This window comes from Mauremys reevesii, linkage group 5 (assembly GCF_016161935.1).
Source record: "Mauremys reevesii isolate NIE-2019 linkage group 5, ASM1616193v1, whole genome shotgun sequence".
Classification (NCBI taxonomy): Eukaryota; Metazoa; Chordata; order Testudines; family Geoemydidae; genus Mauremys; species Mauremys reevesii.
In genome coordinates, this window is record NC_052627.1 from 91,137,011 (window position 1) to 91,147,838 (window position 10,828).

General features: G+C 42.5%; 1 protein-coding gene across 1 annotated transcript in view; it reads left to right on the top strand.

Moving 5' to 3' along the window:
- Positions 1-5,237, top strand: part of NFXL1 (nuclear transcription factor, X-box binding like 1) — a 93,122-nt gene extending 87,885 nt beyond the window's left edge. Inside the window, exon 22 of the mRNA XM_039541676.1 lies at positions 2,339-5,237. Within this exon, the coding sequence (XP_039397610.1) occupies positions 2,339-2,509 (171 nt within the window). The 3' untranslated portion in view covers positions 2,510-5,237. The remainder of the gene's footprint in view (positions 1-2,338) is intronic.
- Positions 5,238-10,828: the final 5,591 nt, after the last annotated feature.

Sequence of the window (10,828 nt, forward strand, 5' to 3'; positions counted from 1 at the left end):
AATGTCAAAAGTTTCCACCAAGTTTGGGTGCCCCATTTTAGACATGTACAACCCAATTATTCAGAGGATTTAGCATTATATAGCACTTGTTCAAACCACAGCTCCTGATGACTCAAGTTGCAACTGAGTGCTCAGCACTTCTGTAAATCAGACCACAGGGAATCAAATTGGACACCTAGAAAATGAGGAATGGAGTTAGTGGCCACTTGTGGAAAAACTAAAAAGTTTTGGTTTAAGGGGCTTGACTAGCCTCACATAGGGATTCTGTGGCAGAGACAGGGATAGAATCCAATTCTCCAGGGCAGCATTCAATTGCTCTTAACCGTGAAACCCTCCTTTCTGTTCCTGCAACCCCCACCCAGCTTCCTTTGCTACCCAACCCTGCTTTTTACCTAGAGTAGCTCCATCCTGTGCACTGAATGAGGCCAGGGTCCTGTGGGGAAAAAAATAGTATGTGATCATGTAATTAAATATTCTCGTGCTGCATATGCACAAGGGGTCCACATTCAGATTTCCACCGGCAACCTAATTCTGGCATTTCCTAACTTTTGAGTGCTTGACTTTGCCACCTTAATGTTCTTTAAACAAATTTTGTGTGTAATTTTGTAAGTTTTTAAAAAACTTATCTGAAAAAACACGTTCCAACATATGGCATCATATTGACTTCCATGCGGGACATTTGCAGGGTTGGTAGATCCACCATACACATCTGTCACTTAAGCTAAGGGAGTAACTCTTAGCAGTAGCAGATTGTCATCCTCTGTGGACCAGCTGCAGAGGGGGATGACACTCTGCCAGTGGGTTTCTCAGATTTTTGCTGACTGCAAAAGAATGTTCTGTTCCAGGCTCTAGATGGAAGTGTCCTTGGTGGGCACCAACTCTTCTCTCCAGTCATCCCAAGTGTGACCCCTTCTTGCCCACATTCTCACCTAGCCTGTCTCTTCCCCACCTCTGACTCTTTGTCCCAGCCCTGTTGTCATTTCCTACACATTCCCAGTCTCCATTCCTCAGGCATCTCCTCGCCTAACCAATGCTAGTCACCCCCTCTGGCCTTGCTGCCTGAATCCCAGTTTCACTTCCCCTTCCTGCTCCTTGTCTGATGTGTGTCTGTCCTCCCACTGGCTTATAAACCTAGTCTCCCTCCCCAGGCTCCTCATCCAATCTCTTTCCCCTCACCCCCTTTATGGCTCCTTGTCCCTGTCTTCCTGCTCTCCTTGTCCCAGTCTCTTTGCCCAGCCAGTTCCAGTTCTTCTCTCACATCCAGGTCATTGGCAGGGCTCTCCTGTTCTCCCCCCTTCCCCCTCCTTCCACACACACACTGGATCTGAATCCTGGTCTCCTTTCTCTTTCTGAGCTCCCGTTCTAATCTCACTATCTCCCCACCCCGTTGCCCATTTGCCTCACTGGCTCTTAGTCCTAATTTCCTTGCCCAACCAGTTCCAGTTTCAGATTCCTTGTTCCAGTTCACTCCTTTCCTTCCCCCATCTGGCTTTTGTCCCCTTTGCATTCAAATCAGCTGGTCCTCCTCTGTGCTGCCGGGGTGCCAGGAACGGGGTCGCCGAGAACAGAGTAGAGACTGGCCTCCTGCTGTCAGTTCAGGTGCCCAGTTCCACCATGGCCTGGAGCAGTCATTACAGGGAAAGTCTGGCTTCACTTTTTTTGCCTGGTCCTAAGCATGCTCAGTTACTTTGTGGGGATGCTGCACGTGCAGTCTGGTCAGCACTAGGAGCTGCGAGAGGCTTGAGTATGCTCAGCGAGGATGGAGTCTGCAGTGATTTTTAGCTATTAAAATCTGGAAAGTATCTACTGAGTATGTGTGAACTGTGATTATTTTTTTCCCAAAGGATCTTTTTTTCAAATTTATAATTTGGAGAAATTTGAGCGTTCTTTTACAGAGATGGCAAAAGGCACAACGGTCACCCCCTGTAAAATGTCAGGTCTGCTCCAGAGCTGTTCAAAGAAGAGGTCTCAAGAATTCTTTAATCTGGACAAAATGTATTTTTTCTTTCCCTGATTATGACTGAACAGTTTTGGCTTAAATTCCCCTCTCCCTCGTCGCCCCCCCCCCTCCCCCGAAAATCAATGAGGCAGTCATCTGGCATGTAAAAGTTTAGCTATGTTATAAGCAACTGACAACAAGTTCTTAAAAGGGGAAGTTTTGAATAGTAGGTGGTGCTACCAACCCCCGTCCCCACCCCACCTCCACACACATCGTATATAGATCTATTTCGTAAGCCACTAACTTGTCATCATACATATATATTTTAAATGTCAATTTATTATTTCCAAGTTTTTAATGCTGAAAAAGTGTCAACTATTTGTTTTCTGTCCTACCTAGGCTGAACTAGAGGCTTTTGAGAACAGGTTAAAAGGACGACGAAAAAACAAGAGAAGAAAGGATGAAGTAGAAGTTGAGCAATCGGTGTGGCAAAAATATAAGAATTTTATCATACTGCCAGTGTGTGGAGTTGCTGTTGTGATGCTTGCTTGGCTCATGGCTTACAACTGAAATAATTTGATCTATTGTAATATACCTCAGTTGGGCTCTGGGTACCTCTTCTTATTGCTAGAATGTTAGTCTATATATAATAGAACTTCATGTTCATAGTTCAGTTGTATATTTAATGGATGTCATGAGGGAGAAAAAAAAAGCATGTGAAGCTTTTAAATCTTAGCCAACAGTACAAGAAGATGAATTCAAAGTAGAATGGTTTAAAGTTGTACAGTGCATGTGGTCATGCAGTCAATCCTGTCCAGTTTCACCAGCTTTGTTTTAATATATTGTATTATTTCTCATTAAATCCACTTTGCAATGTTAAGCATAGGTTTTTTTAAATGTAGTTGTACTGCATACCGGGACATTTGTAAAATTAGTTTAAATTGAGCCATATTTGTAGTAAATCAACATAGTATTTTTGCCAGTTTAATAAGCAGAGGCCACTCTATGTATGACAAGCTAGGCAGCTGCCTAGTATGGCAGATTTCTGGGCAGCTGCCTAGAAAGGAAGATTTAGTCCAGCTGCTTCTCTGTGATGATGGGGGACAGTCGGGCTAAATTTGAGTGAGGTTGTGACCCCATGATGACAGAGGGATGGCCAGCTCAAATTTGAGTGGTGGTGTGAGCCTAGGTTGCACTACCACTTTCTCAGATTTGGCCTGGTCACGTTTCAGTGATGTGTGAGGGCAGTACCTAGGGCAGCAGATTGCCTTGAGCTGCCACTGTTAATAAAGGTTAGTATTTTTATTCTTTGATTTAGATAAATCATAATTCATACAAAATAGGAAGATCCATCCTTCGGCAACTTTAATCATCATTTTATTGATCTAGAACTTCAAATGGTCTAGAAGACTTGGACTTTCCACAGAGGAAATGACAGCTTTCCTCACAAAAGATTTATTTACTTTGCTGGCGCTATCACAAACAGTACAGTGGGTCCAACATCATTACTTTTTAAATCCTTAATTTTTCTGTGCCTCCAAAAAAAAAAAAAAAAAAAAGTCTAATGGAATCTCAGACTTATGCTGATCACATGGGAAGTCGCTTGACAGTGAAGTGAGCTCTGAAAGCTGTGCTGTCTTGTGACATGTTTCTTGAACAAATTTCCTTTACAGTATAAGGAAAAGCCCACTTTGTTTTTCTGCTTTCATATATTCCTTTAGTGATAAGTAGAGACTTACTCCAAATCCATGCCATAAAGGTGGACTTTGCTCCTCCAGGCCAGAGAGCAAACGGTATTTTTTTTTTGTGAACACTTTTATGCCAAGTAATCCTCCTGTTGATGGAGAAAGGAGGAGATTTTCCTTAAACAGATGTATGAAAATAGTCAGTTCCGTTGTCAAATAGTATGTTGCGGACCTGTTTGCAGCAGAAATGTTGACGTCAATGTGAGCAGGGCTTTGTTGAAGCAGTTCTCACCTTACTTGAAATGAACTCATTTTTTCTATAACTGTGTTGGCTATTTCTTCATTAAAACAAATACATTGTAAAGTGTCTGCCTGCTTAGCTCTAATTCTGTTGCTAAAAGAGAAGGAATCCATCTCTCCAAATAGAGGAACCTTGTGAAAATCATCTGCTCTTGCATCAGAGGCTTTGTGTAGATTGCTTTGAGTATTTTGTATCAACTTGATGTAAAATATTAGAGGGAAATACTGTCTACTTCACTGATCATGTTAAATATTTGTATTAATCATTTTGATTGGCAGGAAAACACATTGCTGTTTCTAAATTATTTCTTTTCATATGTAAAAGACGTATCCGCTTATTAAAGGGACTAATTCTCTCCTGATCTGTTGGTATGAGAGAAAGATAGAACTTAAAATAGACAAAATATCAAAAATAGTGTTGTATAATCCAACCACAGAAAAGCATTTTAGTCATTTGCACTCTTTAAAGTTGGTATGTCTACCACAAGCAGTGCTTGTTGATGCTAGGATTCATGAATATTTAGATCAAGGAATGTGAGTAGGTTAAAACAATGTGCATCTTAAATGCAACGGATTACTAACTTTTCCTCTCTTCCACTTATGTGATTTTATACATTTGATTCCTTACATTTTAATGTTGGATGAGGAGGCTAGCCTGTTTGTTTATGGATGCAACAAAGTATTGGAAGTACAACATCAGATAACACCTTTATGATCATTTACTCAATACTTGAATTGTTTAGAACTTGCATAGGAAAAATATTGAAGCTAGTTATTTGCAACAGTTTAAATACTATGTATGTTCATTATGTTGTAATGTAGTAGAAACATTCAAATATTAAGAATTTTGTTTTGCAAAGAAAATAATAATGGAAAAGTCTATATCAGCACCAAGTACTAGAAGGGAAGTGCCTGATTGGCATACATACTTGTCAGTCTTAAAATATAGTATATTTAGCTATCTATTTAAGTACAAAGCATCTTCCAAATCTGAATACCTCCTGAAGGGTGCTAAGCAACCTCATCTCCCACTAGTATTAATAGGAGTTAAAGGTGCTCTGTTACCTTGCAGGGGTCATTCAGCATCTTGGAGGATTGGGCCCTTAGATTGTAAGCTCCTTGGCAGCAGGAAACCTGTCATTTATCTGTAAAGTACCATGCATATTATGGCACTGGATACCTTACAGTCATCTGTAAAAACCCAGCCAGACAATAAACGTGGCATAAAATCTAGATCATTCATTTGTTCTCAAGTAGTAATAGAATAAAGGAGTGCACGGTACTTAAACAATAAACTTTGAGATGGATCAAAATGGAAAAACACTGTTAATTTCCTACTTATCAGATCCCCCTTTTTGATGGCTACTTCCTTGATTTTCTCTTTGTCCCTTCTGAAGATTCATTTCAGTCCCTGAGCTATAAATAGGAGGAAGGAGATTAAATTTATTCTAGGAAAAAATTTACTGAGATCTATTAAACTGTGGAATTACTTTCCCAAATGAAGTGGTGGTAGCTCCACTGCTTGTCATTTAAAATTATATTCTCCAGGACTTTGTCTAATCTACTATAGACTAGAGAACAATGCTGAACTATTGAAAGTTAGAGAACATGACCTAATCTGGCTTTTCCATCTCAAACCTTTATAATATCCAATCACTGTTAGTAAAGTTAATTTGATGGTTTTGCTTAAACAATAACTAAAAGGGGGGAAGCCAGGGGGGAGGGACTGGCAAAAGTGAGATCTGAAAGAGCGGGAGTCCAGTCAAGTAGATCATGTGGGAGGGAATTTAATAATGGTCTTCAGCTCACTTTGACCAACATGTTGGTATATCAGCTCTCTTTTTCCCTATCCATGAACTTTATTCAAATATACATCCAACTTAAATACAGATAGTTTCACAGTAACTGCACCTGTATCTGCCCCCGTAGTCCATTCCAGGAGCACCCAGTCAGGGCTCAGGACTCCAGCCATTACCTGTCTCTGGGGAGGGACCTTTGTCCTACTTTCTTTTGACAAGGGGTTTTAAAGCTGCACAGCTCCCTGCCTTACACTGTGGTATCTCCTGCAAGCCAGTGTGCCTAACGGCCAGGGCCCATGCATTGCTCAGTCTCTAGGGGCTGGGAACAATGTATTAGAAACAGGTTCCAGTTTCCGTGCATCTCTAAGCAAACATATTCATTAAAAAAGCATTACAGAGAAAACATAAGAGAAAGTTCCCATATATATGCTGAGCTTAAAAGCTCAGTGTTATGGGGCCCTCATAGGCCAAAATCTTTCCAACCCTTCTGGAAGGATTGGGGGCTTCCCCTGGACAGAAGGTCCATTTGCTAGATTAGCAAGAAGGCCCTGATTCAGTTTAAACCCAGCCTTTTTATACTAAATGCCCTTTCTGTGTCTGTTGGTCTCTGAAAACCCACTATCTGCAAGCCTCCCTAGGGGGTGGTACTTCTCTGATGGTGTTTGCAACATGAGTGAGACATGTTAATCACTAACCCACTCTGCTTAGCACCTTTCAGAGCTGCGATAACCCTGCTCCTTGGAGTTGTACACAGTTCCTGGCCCACAGTGATACATAAACAACTCATAACCTTAATAAAATATTGTCCCCAAAGATATTGAATGGGATTGCAATATTGTTGCACAGACAGCCCATCATTCCTCCTGCATTAAACAGTCAAGGTTAAAATCTCGCTATATAGGCACACAGAAACTAAAACTCTTTGTACAAAGTTTATGGGCTCAATTGACTCTTTAAAATGCTACCCTATACTGGATAATGTACAAACATGGACTGTCCAAGTAGTGGCTCCAACAGGCATGCCTCAGCCATGATGCCTGTACACCACTCTTTTAGACAGTGTGTGTGAGTGTGCCTATCTGATTCTTGCTATTTTTGGCTGCTGGGGTGGGGGACAGGGATAAAAACAGAGAGCTAATTCCTACCACTTGTGGGGTGGCTAATACTCAGCCAGTAGCTCTTGTGCCAGAGAGCCTAAGACAGGGGTTTTCAAATGGGGGGTCAGGACCCCTCAGGGGGTTGTGAGGTTATTACATGGGGGGTCATGAGCTGTCAGCCTCCACTCCAAACCCTGCTTTGCCTCCAGCATTTATAATGGAGTTAAATATATAAATGTGTTTTTAATTTATGAGGGGAGTTGCACTCAGAGGCTTGTTGTGTGAAAGGGGTCACCAATAGTTTGAGAACCACTGGCCTAAGAACAACACTTCTTGTATAGCTGCTGTTCTGTGATGCATAGGTTTGGAGAAGACTGTATACCCAGGCAGAGAATCCTAGAATATCAGAGTTGGATGGGACCTCAGGAGGTCATCTAGTCCAACCCCCTGCTCAAAGCAGGACCAATCCCTAGGCAGATTTTTGCCCCAGATCCCTAAGTGGCCCCTCAAAGATTGAGCTCACAATGCTGGGTTTAGCAGGCCAATGCTCAAACCACTGAGCTATCCTTCCCCCCCCCCCTTTTTCCTCTTAACTATTGTTTACTCCAATCTTCCTCTTAAATTATTTTTCATGCACAGGCCATTTTAGACATTTCTCCCTCTAGCTGCATTGAAATGCAAGTATATACTTTAGTCTTTATATGTTGGCTCCAACCAAATTAACCAGTTGCTTTCAATAAATATAAATTTAACAAAATGATTCAGCACTCTGTCAGGCAGTGGAAGCCAAGGCATATGGTTGAGAACAATAAAATCAAAGAGAAATTGTCTACATTAGTAAATCAAATTTGCTAGGAGACAATAATATGTAGTCCTTGTTTCACTATCCTCAGTAATACTGTTCAAAAAAATTGTGCAGTGTAATATAAATGTATACAGCTCATTCCACTGGGAAACAAATTCTGCTTTCCGCTGATATACTAATATCAGCAACTGTGTGGGGGTATTTAGTTAGTGTGAAGACAGACTAAATGGCAAGATATGTTCCTGATTTGGAAACTACTAATAAGCAAAGCAATGGGGGAGGGGGGGAGTGTTAAAATAACAGAACACTTTGTTAATGTATCAATTTCTGGAATGTAGTGGTCTCAGTAAAATAGCTGCTAGAAACAGAACTTAGTTTAGGTTTGCCCTGGCTCCCATACCTTACAATAAAAATGTGGATAGTTTTCACAGAGGCTTCAGCAACTGGAGTGGCAGCAAAGAATGTGGGTGAGGTGAGGTGTGGTGTCAGGAGATCCTGAATTCTAATTCTGGCTCCACTACTGACTTGCTGTGGGCTTTGAGCAATACACTTCAGCTCTGGGCTTTGGTTTCCCTATCTGTAAAATGGGGTTAATGACACTATTCACCCTCTTTGTAACTTAGGTGTTTGAGAGGAATAGTTAAAATACTTTACAAAATATTAACAAGAAAATCATTATGTAAAGGCTAATTCTGTGTCCGTCTACTGTTAAACATTCAGCAATCGCAAAGTCTTTTAAACCATTTGCTTCTCTGTTTCTTATTCCACACGTTCGCTATTATTTGTGGAGTAGCAGCAACTTGTTCTTTTAATTTTCTACCAAGGAGATTTTGTCCGAGTGAAAAATGCAAGATTGGACCATAGCATTTGGATTGGAAGCATTTATGTATAGTTTGGTGTGCATGGCATTTGGGAAACAAAATGGCCAGTCCCTGCCCTAGGAGCTTGCAGGTAAATTAGGCATGACATAAAGCAAGGGATGATGACACAGGAGGACTGGGGAAGAGTATGGGTTGGCATAAGATCATGAGATGTGCTTATTGTTTAAGTACTTTGGTGGTCTCTCTTTTACACTAAAATATGGGGTAGTGTCTGGAATGAGAGCCCAGGTGGAGATCAGTGATGGAAGTAGGGTTCAAGTCTAGGGTTGGGTTTTTTTTTGTTTTTGTTGTTGGAGCTAGATTCATGCTTTTTTCTTATGATTACTACAGTGACATTGCACTAGTGCTAAAAAGCATTCTTAAAGTACAATAGTAGACGCTTATTTGTTTTAGCAAGTAGAGCTAAAGCATATTCTCATAATCTATTTATACAAGATGGTGTCCTTTCTAAGTGAAGGGTGACTGCAGCTCCTGGAAAAGTACTGAATCCTTTTATATTCTGGTAGCATCCACAATGTAGTAGGCATTGTCCGCACACACAGGAACTCCCTGCCTTGATCTTTGGCTGCAGGTTTGCAATCAGATGCATGCATGTGGACCCTGGGAACTCTGCACAGATCCACTGACTTCAGTGAGGCTTTATCTGGCTATAAGGGTCCTTCTATATGGATTGAGATGCAGGATTGGGGCCTGAGCCAACAAGCAATGTACAAGGGGAGCCAATCAAAATATGTGCAAATTTTATATGGATTGTAATAACTGGTCAATGTGTGTGAGGTTGCGCCTCCCTGTGCCTAACCCACAGCAATGCTAGTCTAACACAGCTCTGACCTTGAGCTCCTGGCTCTAAAGTTGTGGAGACTCTCCCTTTCAGCTCTTGCTAGGGTAGTTGTCACACTCTCTTTAATTGTTTTTTACATGTTTATTAAGCCTTGGAGTTTAGACTATGGGTTGGAAGGCTGTATATGAAATCATCCACCTGTGATGTGCTCTCAACCCCTTCCACGATTTTGAGTCCTTCAACAATATGAAACTTTTACCCCTAGGAAATAAAGTGAAGAGTTGGATCTTGCTCAGATACCTGAACGTGTTGGAACTGGAGGTCTCTGCTGGGGTGAAGGAAGCTCATTGGCCCTGTTTCATGCTCTCAGGAGTCAATTCCTCCAAGCTTTCTTCTCTCCCTGCCCAGGCTGGGCTCTCCTTTTATACTGGCAACGTCTGACCCATTTCTCTGTAGAATTCTAGCCTCAGTTTCACGTAGTCCGTGGGCTCAGAGGACAATCATTAATTTTAAATGTGCACGGATAACTTTCCCCACCTGCCATCTTCGGTGGGGAATGTAAAGCGTGTCTTAATCAGCGCTTCCCCGGGGCTTATTTCCCATTCTTCTCTAGTCCTTCAGGAGGCTGCAGAGTGGCAGCGTGTACTTTGTCCACGAGTCTGTAGAAATAGATCACAGCATTCTGTCTAATCAGATGTGGTCATCAGTTATCTCCCCACCTTTCATGTTTCCTTGCACAGAGGAGTAAAAGCCCTTGCTGTTAGAAGAGCTTTGTAATTCCTGCTGCATCAACCTGTCAGCGGCAGGACCATTAAAACAAAATTAAAAAAAACCCAGAAGCTTAATATTCTTTGCAGCCAGTAGTGGCTGAGTAAAATGAATAGCAGAACCTGGGCTGGGGGAGATATAGATTCCAACCTTCCCTTTCCTTTGGGATCAGTCGGGGAGAGAATGGAGCTAGCTCCTCTGGGCGAGCTGTGCACCTGGCTCCCCCGGAAAGGCTACCTCCTGCCAGCCAGCCGAACCTGGTAGGGCGATAGGATCGTTTTATTGGCAGGGAACCAAAAGGTGGCGGGGCAAGGCAGGGCTGTGATTTTTCTCCAGGAGCGCCCCTGTAGCCCGGATAAGGCAGGACAGGTCAGAGTGACAGAAATTCACCCACACAAGTGAGGTGAGCTCCGTGACCAGCCCCTGTCCCTTAGCTCTAGCGCGTTGTTAGTGGTGGCGGGGCATAGCCTAGGTCCCTTTGCACGTCATCTGCCATGGGAGTAAAAACTGGGATGATCAGCGTGACTCTCAATCTTCCTGCCTTAGTTTCCTGCCCCCGGTTACCTCTCCTCCCAGTACGATGAGTTCGGGGAGAAATTAACAAGCAAGTTGGCTCCCAGCCTGTTCCAGGGAATCGAGTCCTTGAGAACAAAACGGGCGGCGGGGCTGGGGGGGAGGTAGCTTGCTCGTTGAGGTTTATTATTATTGGGTGGGAGAGGGTGGCGGGGGGAGCAGACAATATTTGGAGCCCCCTCCCTCCCCAGAGCCCAGCC